Below are 15,504 nucleotides of genomic sequence, written 5' to 3'. Positions count from 1 at the left end.
ATGTACTGGTTAATTTTTAATTGGAGTCCAAACTCGAGTATCTATAATTTCTAATCCGACAGTAGAAGAAATGGGCATACTGTCATACGTGTGTATATATAAACTGCTCGCCATTAAAAATGCAACACCCAGAAGGAGTAATCGGAATCGGACGAAATGTGCACAGTGTGTAGAGGAGAGGTGCAGAAGGAAATGATTAGGTGTTCAAGGCCGTCATGCGTCATGTGCGCCTGCCACGCCATCTGGTAAGTGGTATCTGTAGCAGGTCAGATAGGTGCAGACGAGCAGTGAAAGTGCATGGTCGTGAGAGTAGTGTGTTAAAATCGGTCAGCAATGCCACGTCGTCGAATACGGCAGCGATTCCAGCAGGTTTCCCAGTTCGATCGCGGCCGAATTGTTGCATACCGTGAATGCGGATTATCCTACCGTGAGATCGGTGCCCGTGCAGGACGGAATGCATCCACAGTGATCCGTGTATGGAACCAGTGGGTCCAGGAAGGCACTGTAGAGCGACGTAGAGGTTCACAACGTCCGCGTTGGACGACGGAACGAGAGGACAGACGTCTGATACGCATGGCCCTTACAGACAGAACGGCCACGTCAACGAGGATTGCGCATGAAGTACGGGATGTTTTACAACGTCCAGTGTCCCCACGAACCGTACTTCGTCGTTTGGCGAACCGGGAAATGTTTTCCCGGCGCACACTGTTGCGGATTCCTCTGACGCTAGAGCATAGGCGTTTGCGTCTGAGATGGTGCCAAGACCGTCGTGCATGGATGGCGGAGTGGAATGCTGTAGTGTTCTCTGATGAATCCCGCTTCTGTATACAACATCATGATGGACGTACACGCGTGTGGCGGCACCGTGGAACTAGGCTTCATGACGCCTGCATCATGCATCATCACACAGGGCCTTCATTGGGTATCATGGTATGGTTCGTTCACGTCTCGTACGCATTCAAGGGACATTCAACAGCCAACGGTACATCACACAGGTTCTCACCCCTGTTGCTGTCCCATTAATCCATGCACTGCATAATGCCACTTTTCAACAGGATAACGCGCGTCCCCATGTTGCAAGGAATGTCCTCGCATTTATGGAAGCTAACCACGTGCCCCTGCTTCCTTGGTCAGCACGTTCGCCGGATATGTCGCCAATTGAACATGTCTGGTCCATGGTGGGTCGCCGGCTGGCCCAACTCAGGTTTCCGGAACTTAATGTTGAAGACCTCTGGCACCGTGTGGAAGCCGCTTGGGACGCCATACCGCAAGCAGACATCGATAGACTCATTCTGTCCATGCCTCGCCGTGTTGCAGCAGTTATTGCCGCCCGTGGAGGCTGTACACGCTACTAGCTCCTTGGGGTTATGCAACCATGTTCTACGTGTCACATGTCACACCACCGAGCTCTAACTGTAATCATTTTATTATCTTATTATGAACTACATATTTGCCAAGTTTCGTGTTTCTATCTCATTTCCTTCTGGGTGTTGCAATTTTAATATATATATATATACACACACACACACACATACATGGTGTCTGATAAGTCAATACCTCTTTTTAAGTTGGTAATACATAATGTAGAAACCATTGTATAATGGTAAATATCACAGAGAATGAAAACTAATTCTTTACCATTTATGTTGAAGGTAACTGAATATGCCACCAACGCTGATACGCACCCACTTATTGTATAATTTTAGGTGTTTAAAATGTTAATTGTCTATTATGACGTAATTTGTTTTGTTCAATTGGGTAGTCTTTTATGGTTATGGACTAACCTGAAAACATTGGATTGTGAGTGGAGAGGTGAGAGATATTATGGATGTTTCTGGAATAATGCAAGTGATTTTGGAAATGTGACTGTTTTAATTTGTGTAGTGAAGAAGTATTATGATCTAAATACACTTTTGTTTGTAATAAGAAGTTTAATTGTGAGTTCTAGTGTAATATATTAACATTAACATATCCTTATCTGATTTCCCACTACCTGAAAGCTTCAAAGTAGGCTGATAAGTCTCATGATCGCCGTGGAGGAATAAACGTAAGTTGATCCTTTGAGTATATTCCGGGGAACGTAGCAGGTGTAAACTTTTTGGCGCCGCAACGCGGGGCTCGATAAATGTGTTTGAGTAGGGTATGCAGAAGCGTAATTTAAGAAGTGATCGTCGTAAGTTAAAAATGGATACTTTAAGTTGCTGTTCCGATAAAGTGAAAGCTGATGATGAAGAGGTCGAGTGCAACGATTGTAAAAGAAGCTTCCACTTACGTTGTGCTGGTTATCCTTTGACAAAATCGCAGTATAAGGAGGAAGAATTGAAATGTCTAATTTGTAAAGAGAAGGGTAATAAAGGAAGTCCTTGTTTGGAACAGTTGTTTCAAACCCTGATGGAGAAAATGGAAATGGGAAGAAAAGAAGATAAAGAGGAACAGGAAAGGAGAAGAAAAGAAGATAAAGAGGAACAGGAAAGGATAAGAAAAGAAGATAAAGAGGAACAGGAAAGGATAAGAAATGAACAAGATAGAAAAAGAAAAGAAGATAAAGAGGAACAGGAAAGGATAAGAAAAGAAGATAAAGAGGAACAGGAAAGGATAAGAAAAGAAGATAAAGAGGAACAGGAAAGGATAAGAAATGAACAAGATAGAAAAAGAAATGAAGATAAAGAGGAACAGGAAAGAATCAGAAGAGAACATAAAGAGGAACAGGAAAGGATAAGAAATGAACAAGAAAGAATCAGAAGAGAAGATAAAGAGGAACAGGAAAGGATAAGAAATAAACAAGAAAGAATCAGAAGAGAAGATAAAGAGGAACAGGAAAGGATAAGAAATGAACAAGAAAGAATCAGAAGAGAAGATAAAGAGGAACAGGAAAGGATAAGAAATGAACAAGAGAGAAAAAGGAATGAAGAAAGAGGAGAATTGATGAAGCTGCTCAGTCAAGATAAGGAAGAATTATTATTTAGAATAGAAGAGGGGCGAAAGGAATGTAGAGAAATTAAGGAGACACTGAGGAAGGAAATTGCGTGTGAGAGGCAGCAAGTAGCTGAATTAATACTAAAGCTGGAAGAAAAACAAAAGGAGGATTATGAAAAGTGGAACTTAGACTTGACACAGGAGAAAACATCTAGAGAAGCTAAAGAAAAGGAAATGGAAAATGAAATTGAGAAATTGAGGGGAAGAATAGAGAGTGTTGAAATAATTGCAAGGCCAGAAGCAACACAAGGTTCCTCAGAATTACTTGATAATTTAGAGCTAAATCAGAGAAGACAAGAAAAGAAACTTGAAGAAGTTACGGAGAAAGTCGCATCTGTAGATAGGCAGGTCGATCAACTACAGATGTTAATGGCAGGCTGTCGGGTTCTAGAACCTTCTCAAAATGGTGAAATTGTATTTCAATCGGGAATGAACGGTTCAACAACTAGAGGTGATTCCAAGGGGAAGATGAGGAAAAGAAATCGTTACTCGTCAAGTTCTTGCTCTGTAGTTTCCTCTAGTTCTGAGGAAACTGAAACTAGGAAAATCACAAAGCCCAGGAAGAGACATAATAATGGAAAGTCCGAGAGATTGGTACAGGATGAGATATCTCGTGACAATGCCTATAAGAATAGCTCCTACAAATCTTTTCGCATGTCTGATGTTAACGCTCTTTCAAAGTTTGCTGGAGAGATTAATACTGTCTCTGCTGAGAGGTATTTAAAAGAGCTAATAACATACCTGGATCTAATGAATGTCCCTATGATTTTTAGATTGAAGTTATTGCCCTCTCTTATGGTAGGAAAGGCTAAGGCGTGGTTTGTTGCAAATGAGAAGAAGTGGAAAACTTCTGAACACTTTTGTGCTGCCTTTAGGAAACAATATGCCTCTGCTGATGCCAAGCAAAGGGAAATGCAGACGCTGAGAAACAAACGGTATTCGAGGAGCTGTGGCCTCTCACTTGAAGAATATTGCTGGGACACATATGGCTCGTATTGTAATCTTGTTGATAATGTTGACCAAACAGAGGCGCTGAATTTGGTTATTAGTCAACTACCACAGCGAGTGCGTCAGTTGGTACTTACACGTGATCCACAAAACTTCGACCAACTCACTAGTTTCTTAGGGAGATATGAAGCCTCGGAACAACTGGAGGGCTGGAGAGCAGACAATCCCAGAGTAGAGAACAGGAGACCACAACAAGCTAGGGTCCGGCAATTGAAGTATTCGAGAGACCAGTCCCGCTCTCAGGGAATGCCTGAACCTAATGATAGTTCTACTAAAGACCACTTTAATAGGAAACCACAGTACAGAAACGCTCAGAGAGGAGGGAGAACATTTTGGAATCAGAGAAAGAACCCGTTTTATCAAAGAGGATGGACTGTTGATAGAAGTAATACTGTTACCAAGGATGCTGCTCCTAGTGACTGGCACTTTGTTCGATTGACAGCTTTGGAAGAATTTGATTATTCTAATACGAAACCTGAAATTATGGCTGACGTTTTGGGGATTAAAATTAACTGTATTTTAGACACCGGCAGCGAGTGTACCGTTATGAGTTATCGAATGTGGCTAAAATTAAGAGAAAAGCTCCCAGGTTTGAGACTTCAAAAGTGTCCAGGAGTTAAGTTGAGAGACTTTGCCGGAATTGAAAGATCCCGAGTTGTGGGTTGTCGAAGAATTCACTTTCAAATAGCTGGAGTTACCTTTGAAGATTTAGTCTATGTCATTAGGAATTTAGAGGCTGAGTTACTTTTCGGATACCCATTTTTAAAAAAATATAAAGCTAATTTGGATGCGGGATCTGATAAATTATATCTTACTGTAAATGGACAAGTTGTTGAAGAGGGGCTCATTCCAAAGAGCACTTCAGAATCTGATTTGACGGAGAAAGGACTTAAAGTGGTCAATAGTATAGATTGTGAGAAAAATACAGTGGACGATAATTGCATAGCTTCTGAGGAGACTTTAAGAATGAAGGCCTATGAACCCGAAATATTAAGGCAAGAAGAGAAGGAAAGGTTGTTCGAATTACTCTTGAGTTATCGTCATATTTTCTCGGATAGGCCTGGACTTGCAAAACATTACGAATGTAAAATTGTGTTAGGATCTGGTGAACCAGTCTATACGCACCCTTATCCGATACCTATGGCGAAGAGGGCGAAGTTGGAAGAGGAATTGACCAAATGGAAAGCCTGGGGAGTGATACGTCCGTGTAACTCACCTTATTTAAATCCTATGTTGGTTGTAGACAAGCCAGATGGGTCGGTCAGGCCCTGCATTGATTTTCGGAAGCTAAATAGACTTATTATTTCCCCCAGGAGCACAGTGCCTCTGTTGCAAGAAGCGTTACAAAAATTTAGAGGAAAAAAATATTTCACTTGTTTAGATTTAGCGTCAGGATATTTACAGATTCCCATTCAGACCGAGCATCAAATCTACACTGCTTTCAACTACAATGGTAGGTCGTGGTGTTTTCCCCGTATGCCTTTTGGTTTAGCCAATGCAGTTGCTGTTTTCATGCATGCAATGCATAATTTATTCGGTCCAGATACAGAAGACTTTCTCACTGTATATATTGATGACATCCTAATCTTTGATGATTCTATTCAATCCCATTTTGAACATGTTGATTTTGTTTTGCGGAAGTTGCAAGAGGAAGGCTTTACTGTAAAATTGAAGAAATGTTCCTTGGTAAAGGTAGAAATTAAATATTTAGGACATCTTGTTTCTGGACAATATATACGAATAGATCCGCGGAAGGATGAAGCCATTACGAAGTTTCCAAGGCCAAAGAACAAAAAGCATTTACAACAATTTTTGGGTCTCGTAAATTGGAGGCGAAGATTTGTGCGAGATCTTGCTCAAAAGACTGCTAAGTTAGAGGAACTACTGAGTAAAAACAAAAATTGGGAATGGAACAATGAACATGAGTTAAGCTTCCGAAAGTTGAAAAGGGAGCTGATTCAAATTCCTGCTTTGGCCCAGCCAGATTTCTCAAAACCTTTCTGCATTATGTGTGATGCTTCTCTCATAGGTCTGGGAGCCATACTCTTCCAAGGCGTTCTGTCTGAAGCTGCCAAATTAGAAGAAATTGCTATCGTGCAGTACGCCAGTAGAAAATTAAAAACTTCGGAAAAGAATTATACTGTTCAAGAATTAGAGTGTCTTGCTGTTATGTTTGGTATTGAACACTTAAAGGTGTATTTATATGGCACAAAGTTCCTCATTTATACAGACCATAAGAATCTTGTGTGGCTGGAAAACAGCAGAAATTGGAATGCCAGACTTACTAGGTGGGCCTTAAAACTGCAGCAGTTCGATTATCGAATCCTTTACATCCAAGGCAAACACAATCAACTCGCTGATATTCTAAGCCGTTATCCTCCTAGCGCTCCTGAGGAGAAGCTCCCTAATGAATCCACCCTAGTGTTTAATGTCTGGCATATAATGCCTAATAACTTGAATGAAGTTGAATTGAACAAGTGGAGGGAAAGGCAGATTAATGACTCATTTTGTCAAAAAGTACGGAAGAATCTAAGGGAAAATACTAAGGATAAAGAAAAATATCTGGAGCATCAGGATTTATTGTTCCGAAGGAACAAAAACTCCCAGCAATTTCATCAAATTGTAGTCCCAGAATCTCTTATTCAAGAAGTTTTGCATGCGGAGCACGACGGAACTGGACATTTTGGATTCACTAAAACCTATAATAAAATAAAGTCCAGATACTTCTGGGAAAATATGAAAAGAAATGTATCTGAATATGTAAGGGAGTGTTTAGTTTGTTCGAAGAATAAGCCCGACAGATTGGGTATCGTGAAGGAGAAACTAACAACCACTCAAAGGGATCCGCACGAAGTTCTGTCCGTGGACCTAATCGGAAGGTTACCTGGATCCAGTCGATATCTTTATCTGCTCACCATGGTGGATGTCGGCAGTAGGTTCCTGATTGCCTACCCACTGCGGACTGCCAGCACAGGAGAAATTATCAATACATTGGAGCTGGGATACCTAACACATTTTATGAAACCAAAGTACATCGTGACAGATCGAGGAAGTCAGTTCACTTCGGATAGATGGAAGAAGTTTTTAGAAGGCCATTCCATATCGCCATTGCTTACATCTCCTTACCACCCTGCCAGTAACTTGGCAGAGCGATACAATCAAGAAATTGTTAGATTACTTAGAACATTCTGCAGCAAAAGGCACGGAGACTGGCACAAATACGTAAATAAAGTGTGTTGGATGCTGAACTTTTCGGTATCAGAGGAAACAGGATACGCGCCTGTGGAATTATTTTACAACAAACCAGTTCCAGCTAATTTGTTAAAACAACTAGAGTGGCCCCTTAACGAGCAAAGTGAATCAATTGCTTGGGAAACCAAACTGTTTAGAGCCCAGGAGAGTAATAGGAGGAAAAAGGATAAGCATAAGTTCAAAAATAAGGGCAATGCTTATTCCCTGCATTCTGGTGACCTCGTTCTCAAGCGGAATCGTAAACTCAGCTCAGCCAAAAATAATGTTATAGCTAAATTTTTCGAATATTTTGTGGGACCGTTTCTAGTATCTGAAACGAAAAACAACGTGGCAACTCTGATGGATCCCTGGACTAAAGAAGTGGTTGGACGAGAGAACTATGATAACCTAAAGAAGATTAGCTGCTCTGATTCCAGAAGGGAAGAATTGTTGCGAAGGTGGAAGAATGACTGTAATTAAGAACTAAAAAGAAAATTTACTCCATTTTCATTTTGTTAATTTTCTTTTTGTTTGTGGGAGGATGCCATGATACGCACCCACTTATTGTATAATTTTAGGTGTTTAAAATGTTAATTGTCTATTATGACGTAATTTGTTTTGTTCAATTGGGTAGTCTTTTATGGTTATGGACTAACCTGAAAACATTGGATTGTGAGTGGAAAGGTGAGAGATATTATGGATGTTTCTGGAATAATGCAAGTGATTTTGGAAATGTGACTGTTTTAATTTGTGTAGTGAAGAAGTATTATGATCTAAATACACTTTTGTTTGTAATAAGAAGTTTAATTGTGAGTTCTAGTGTAATATATTAACATTAACATATCCTTATCTGATTTCCCACTACCTGAAAGCTTCAAAGTAGGCTGATAAGTCTCATGATCGCCGTGGAGGAATACACGTAAGTTGATCCTTTGAGTATATTCCGGGGAACGTAGCAACGCTTAGCATAGAAAAGCGAGCAAGAATTGCTGCAAAGTACGAAGCATGGAAATTGGTAGTTCAAGTCCGGCGTTGGTGGAGAACTGAGAATTGTCGAAATGGAACGCTGACTACCAAAATCATCAAAAAATGCAGTAAATTGATGAGAACAGGTTCTGTGTTTGATGCGTGACGTACTGGTCGACCGTCAACATCACGATCGGAAGAGAATGTTACATGCGTGCGGGAAATGTTTGAAAAAAGCCCTAAAATCCACCTGAAAGGCCAGCAGAGAGAGCCACCTAAGACGCTATACCATTGAGACTGTTTTGAAAAAAATAATTAAATTTCCATTCCTGGAATCTGCATTACGTCCAGCAAAACTTTCCGGAGAAATGTAAGTAACCACGGAATAGAATTTGCAGAAATCATGATCGGATGGAAAGAAGATAATCCTCTACCGATTTCCATTCCTCGTATCTTCCAGTAATTCTTGCTCGCTATTCGATACGTAACAAAGAAAGGAAGGAGTCAGCAATTCACCACAGATGACTTGCCTACCTTGTCTAAGGAAAGTATATATATCTATGTACGTATAGCTGAAAGTCTCTTAAAATTGTACAACTTGCATGACTTACAAACCGTTATATCTGTAAAATTGGAAAAATGGAATGGATAGTTTCATGTATCTGATCTTACTAGTAAGATACACAAGCAACGCCACATCCGAAATTATTGATTGATTGAGGTGTTTTAAGTCCACTTTATGCTCTGTAAGGCTAATCGGGATTGGACGTACAGTTTAAAGTGGGATCCGAACCACTATGTGCCTCCACCGGGTATCGATTACAAGGCGACGACGCTACCACTGCGCTATCGGGGAGGCAACATCCGAAATTAAAAGACGATGTTTGGTGACAGTTACTGTAGATCATATATTCTTTCCTATAATACAAAATTATCATTATTCAATGTGTTTGTGTTTACTGTACTATTGCACGCCTCCGAGAAGTGAATAATATGATGATAAAATGTGTTAGTAATGTTGAGAAAACGTTTCAAGCGATCCAGAATGAAAGGGGAGGGAAGGTAATGTTTAATATAGAACTAGCTATATAGCATCCACCAAGACATAGATATCGTGAAATGCATAACAATCGTGACGTTGAAATGGGCAGGACATGGCAGAAGGATGCCGTAAGTGAGAGAGCAAAATGAATGGATTGGCTCGTGCACCTGCAACTAGAAACTGCAAGAGAGAGCTTCCACAGACCGGGTCCAATGTGACAAACACTGAATACGAAAGTCAACGCATCTACATACCATATAGTCAAATAACAGGCGTTCTGAAGTATATAGACGTTTAAATTTAAATCCAAATTAAACATTTCACTCACGGTCTGCGTCACCAACATCCAACACCAATCCCTACTGATTTAGTACAAAATACACACGCTCGATGTGTGTGTGTTGAATTGAGCTAAATTTGAAGTGTGACTACACTTTCAATTTTAACAACGATTGAAGAAGTTGTTTGATAAGTAAGATAATTGGAAAATAGATAGTAGCAATACGAACAAAACATTCTACCGCCGTTTTGCTCCACATTTCAGAAGAGGATTTACCTAATTTTACTTGTTCATATTTTTTTGACTGATTTAAACGCGATTGAAAGAGTACTGAAGATGAACACCACAGTGACTTCTCATATGTAATGATAACGTCAGATATGATACAAATATCGACAAAATCATTTCCAGTGATCCAAGGTTGAAAGTTAGATATGCAGATATGGTGTACAGTGGTGGAAAAAAGTTCTTCCCCATAAGACTTTAATGGCAATAAATAATGCCGGAAAGGTAGGCAACACACATTGCACCTTTAGGTGATCGGGTGATTCTGTCTGTCTCAAGGAGCAACTCGTCTTTCATGCAATAGCCAACAGACACAGGAAATGTAGGAAAGTCACGTGACATCAGGTGGAATGTTGTTCGTCATAAAATCGCCTTTTCTCAAGCCAGGTCGCAGAACCGACAAGAGTTATAGCCTATGTCCGAAAATGATTCCCCTAAAACCGTTGAACGAAACGCTAAAATAATTCTTGCCTTAATTACAGAGGCTGCTATACTATATGTGCCGCGGTAGCTCGGTCGTTAGGGAGTTTGATTACCATGCGAGAGATCTGAGTTCGATCTCCGACTGGGGAGAATTGGAATTTTGTCCACCGGTTCAAGTGGCTCCGGCGCCTACCCAGCGTCGTATAAAGTGGGTACCTCTAGGAAACTTGGGTGAGGGGTAAAGGCGGCCAAGGGCGTGGTGCTGATCCCGTTATCCCCACCTTCGGCCGTAACAAGAAAGTGTGACACCCTAACTCCGCACCCCCTACACGCCTTCATGGCTTGCTGCAAAGCACAAGGTAGCACTTTGCTTTTTCATTTACTATACGTCCCGATTTTGGCGGAATAGAACTTTCTAATTTCTACGTGGACTTTCTTCCAAGTTCCGTAGGGATGTGAATAGGCTCCAGTTTTTCTTGACACAATTCGTCCATGTTATATTTCGTTATAAAAACCACGGCCGTTATCCTGTGTGTGTGTGTGGGGGGGCTATAATTCAAACATGTGAGGTGATACTTTTCTCACTACTCCATTCTCCGATTCTTCGAATCAAAAATAAATCTTAATTCCACACACTGAACTTGTAGCACTTGCTACATCTTAGCATGCAAATATCTAGCAGCAAAGTAATGTGTAGGCACATAGTGGTTCGGATACCACTTTAAACTATAGGTGCATTCCCGATTAGTCTTATGTGTATAAAGTGGACTTAAGACACCAAATCAACCAAGCTACACAATCCCATTATCGTCTAGATTATCGAAACCAGAAGCTTCGTCGCGAATAACATAAGCAGGAAGACAATGTGAAATTACCGAACAGAAACAGAACCTAGAACGGCTAGATTAGATTAAATCGACGATACAGCACGCGTTCTGAAATGAAGAAGAATACTAAAGTTGAAGGACCTCGATACACACACACACACTTTTCCTCCCCTCAATGGTAAGATATCTTTCTTGCAGAGAAGCCTTTACGTAGGCCTTCAAGGCCACGACGAGAAAGTGTTTTACATGCAATGACGGGGCCAAAACACAGGTCTAGTTTGATATGAAAGCTGTGTTCCTCCTTATTTCGTACGTCATTGATAACAGGAACACGGACCTCGTCTGCTAATCCTAGTTTCGTAGAGCAGACGCCTGTTTGCCACCCTTTGGTTCCGTGACCTTCGCATGTAGTTAGCAAGAGTGAATGACTCACCAGATACCTGTTGCCTGTCAGCTTATACAATAACAGATATTTCGTTAGCGTCTGTAAGTATTGTTTCATCTGCAGTTATATCAGTTAACGTTCGAATTGTTTCCTAATGGTTACGTTATTTGTAAATTAGTTCTCGAGATTGAGCTTTCTATCTAATTTGAATGGGGGGGGGGGGGTATACAGCCTGATTGTATTATTTTTTTCCTGAAACAAGAAGAAATTCCAAGACAAAAAAAGAGTCGTAGAAGAGTAGTTAACAAAAAAGAAAGAAGATAACGAAAATGTAAATGTTTAAATAAATTATTGTATAAATCGAGTGAATAATATTTTCTCACGGGGCCTCCTCTATGGCGTAATGATAACGTCGTCACCTTATAATCAAGGGATCCCGGGTTCGATACACGGTGGATGCACGTAGTAGTTTGTATGTCATTTTAAACTGAAGGTCCAGTCGAGATTAGCTTATCTGTGCAGAAAAACTAAAAAAGAAATTGTCACAGTGTAAGCAAATGTCATGTTCAACCACATACAAAAGGGAATAATTTATTCCATGTTGGAGTTCACATTTATAGCATCTAACCAACACAATTATGGATCTCAACGTATTTTCTCAGACCCATTTTAATTATACGTGCATGATAAAATAACAGAAGTTGAGGAAAGAGAAAGCCAAGCGAAACACAGATGCCTTCTCCAGAATTTCAAATCTCGTTACGTAAGGTTCTGGGTCGAAGTCCCGGGCAGGCATGACTCTCTTGTTCTTGCCCTTTTATATGCTCTACTGTATTTCATCATAAATCGTCGTTATGGTTTACCTACAGGGGAGGAATAATGACAATAATTGCCAATACAAAGCCAATAACGAACAGAACAACAACTCAATTAGGGATATGTCAAGAAAGAAACAAGACTTTACAGTGTCTCCGTCTCTCGGTTTCTCGAATTGAAAATTGCTCTCCCGTTCTCGGTCTCGGCTAGTTAAATATAGAAATCGAAAAAGTATGTGAAGATACATATATTTCATATATATCCCGGTTTTATAGGAGATTTCGTGAGAGATGAAATAAGTACTCTTCGATCATGTTTATTTTTATTAGTTTTGTTACGTAACATCACTTTTCTTCCTAGTCGCGGACGATTGACCATTACATGAAATTAATAACGAAATACTCAAACATCTGTGACAAGGACGGTACTCAAACCCGGGAACTTTGGTGACGAGGTCGAAGGTTGACCACTTAATGAGCTTGCTCACCGAGTCTGCTTAATGATGCATGTATCAGGTAATTCGAAATAACTGTCAATATCCCACATTCATTATCACTTGTTTCATAATTTCTCTTATTGATGTTATTAACCTGAAGTCGAAGAAATAGTTGAAAGGCAATAATGCAAGATTGAATGTCTATGATGTTACTTCGTGCCGAATAATATGACGTGATATTATGATATGAATATATTAATAATATATTATGTCTAGTCATTCCAGTGATTGATCCCAATTGCGCACCCAAAATATGGTATAATGTCCATTCCTAACCAACCTCCGTGGCGGAGTGGTTAGCACAGCGCGCTACGACAGCATGGGCCCCTGGTTCGAATCTCGGCTTGGCCATGGGTGTTCTTGGTGAGTGTCCGTTAATCAATGTCATCATATCATCACTCATTACTCATCCTCATCGTCGCTATTTGCCAAAAGTGAAAGAATAGCGACACTAAATTACAAAATCAAATCAAATGGAACATCTTTACCGATTTAATTCTATACCGTATCAAATTCCCAGCTTATTACTGCTTCTTGCTTCATTTTACTGCATCTCAATTGTTTTCCGATTAAAAAAAATGGAATGTTGAGCAGTTGATTGTGAATTGTTTCGTTGTTTGGATTGTTTAATTAACGTCGCATTAATTAGTTTTAGACCAATCGTGACAGAGGGAATCGAGACACAAAGGAAGGGGAAAAGACAAGTTAGAGACCACGGCTTTCTTTAAAGGTAGCATTCCTTGAACACTACTGAAGTGACTGCAGATATTATGGATAAAATTTGTTTCCCTTTTTCCTTTTATTTCTGTTTCAGTTATTTTACTTCGCTTATCTTCTACCACTCGTATTAATCCTGTTGCTGAGGAAGAATTATAAACTCGTGAAATGGACGATGGGACAAAAAAATATATATGCCTTTCGCACGGTTCGAACTGTGACCACAAAATATTGTCTTATTTTTAAAATTTACGTCAAATATGGTTTCATTCGTCTCTTTCTCAAGGCGTTCCATTGCCTCTCCGATGGCGTAGTGGTAACGTCTTCGACATGTAATCAAAGGCTTCCGAATTCAATACCAGATAGAGGAACATTTGGTTTCCCACTTTAATCTGTAGGTCCAGTGCATAAACTGGACTTAAACAATTAGCGTGTGGCATGTGGCCTGTGATGAGAACTATCATTTCAGTGAACCTTCTTGACAATGACTAGTATCACTCGAAAGAATATTTTCTTACGAGTAGATCTTGTCAAGAAACCAGTTGCTGAAATGTTCTTGAGGCCACGTAGCACCCAGCTGTTGTTTGTTGTTGCTGGGGCATGAGTCATGTGACTCATGCTATCAATGCTCAATCCTTCCGGAGAACTCAGATCCACCAGCCAAACTTAAGCAAACAATTTGTTATTTGGGTTGCATAAACAACAGGCTTTAAAACGTTACGAAATTCTAGGTCCCGTGGCCCAGGTAATTCTTTCTCCGACTGTACACCTCGGCTGAACGTGTTTACAACATGTTACATGAACATTTTGGCAGAAGGAAACTTTGTGCTCGATGGTTGCCACGTTAGCTCACGTTAGACCAGTACTCAGGGTTGAAATTCCTAGCTGTGGGGATGCTTGGCGTGTTTGGGGAGAGATGGAGAATGTTTGTACAGATCAACACAGAGACAATGAAGTATGTGAAGAGATACCAATGCAATTGCTCTTAGCGGAGGGTGCTTTGCGAATATTTTCTTAACTGTGTGGATGCGCGCCTGAGTTACAAGGAACAACAGCCACATTATGTAACGTAAAAGAAAGCAAGAAAACGCGATGAAAAACCTAACGGGAAGTGAACCAACCTAACGAAAAATGGTAGAAAAACAACGCATTCAAAACGAAGTGGTAATACGTTCATTTTGAATACGTTATTTTTCTACCATCTTTGGTGTAGTTGGTTCATTTCCCCCCTTCCCTGGGATGACTGCTGGACTTCTGGCGATGGTTGTTCGTGATACAAAGGATGTTTGGTCTACTGAACGTGTTCCTTGCTTCGTTTTAAAGCTCATAACGTGGCTAGTAGTCCGTTATTTTTCACAAAATTTGTGTGTACCTTGCAACACTGCCGTGCTGTTTCACCGTAGGAAATGACGTCACAGATCTGATGAAATTTGTAAGGTTGCCATCATTCAGGCGGCAAAACGGATTTTTTTGAAGGACTGTAACGCCGAAACGACGCACCAACGAGAAAAATGTTACTGAGAAAAGTCGTTTGTATTGTTGTCCTCTAAGCGTTTCTGTGGTTCGTGGGCGCCATTAAAATGACACCCTGTGGCGCGCATGTGGGAGGCCTAGAATTTTGTACCCTCCCAAATGAAAGCGTTCCTGCGCTACTGGCTACAAGTAACAATTTCACACAAGGAAATTTTGCAAGACATGAAGCGTACCTGATATCAGCGTTTCGAAGCTGCTTCCGGTGTAGTCTATCCCAGCATTTGCCTGCAAACAATGGACAAAATTAAGTACACAGGTCTTTAAACATGATAAACAGAATATATTTAATCGTCATTTTATGAATTACGGTACTACAAAGTGAACCATAATTTTATTATACGTTATGAAGAATGTCTACATGATTAGCTAAGGAGTACATTTCAACACACGTGTGCGTGTGTGTGAGTATGAGGGGGTGTATATGTGTGGTAGAAAACGTGTGGTGGCCCAGCCTTTTACAGGACTCTCAAAGAATATGAACTGCACAGATACGATATTCCTACCACACATTAGCCCTGT

The 15,504-nt window shown here is 40.4% G+C and overlaps 1 protein-coding gene across 1 annotated transcript in view; it reads right to left on the bottom strand.

The window, feature by feature from the left end:
* The window catches only part of LOC145984510 (uncharacterized), a 147,222-nt gene that overhangs the window by 31,929 nt on the left and 99,789 nt on the right, over positions 1-15,504 (bottom strand). The window contains exon 4 of the mRNA XM_083118160.1: positions 15,159-15,210. Coding sequence (XP_082974286.1) covers positions 15,159-15,210 — 52 coding nt within the window. The remainder of the gene's footprint in view (positions 1-15,158; positions 15,211-15,504) is intronic.

This window comes from Lepisma saccharinum, chromosome 2 (genome assembly GCF_977018435.1).
Source record: "Lepisma saccharinum chromosome 2, izLepSacc3.1, whole genome shotgun sequence".
NCBI lineage: Eukaryota > Metazoa > Arthropoda > Insecta > Zygentoma > Lepismatidae > Lepisma > Lepisma saccharinum.
The sequence above is the reverse complement of the archived record's forward strand: the minus strand, read 5'-3'. Positions and strand labels throughout refer to the sequence as shown.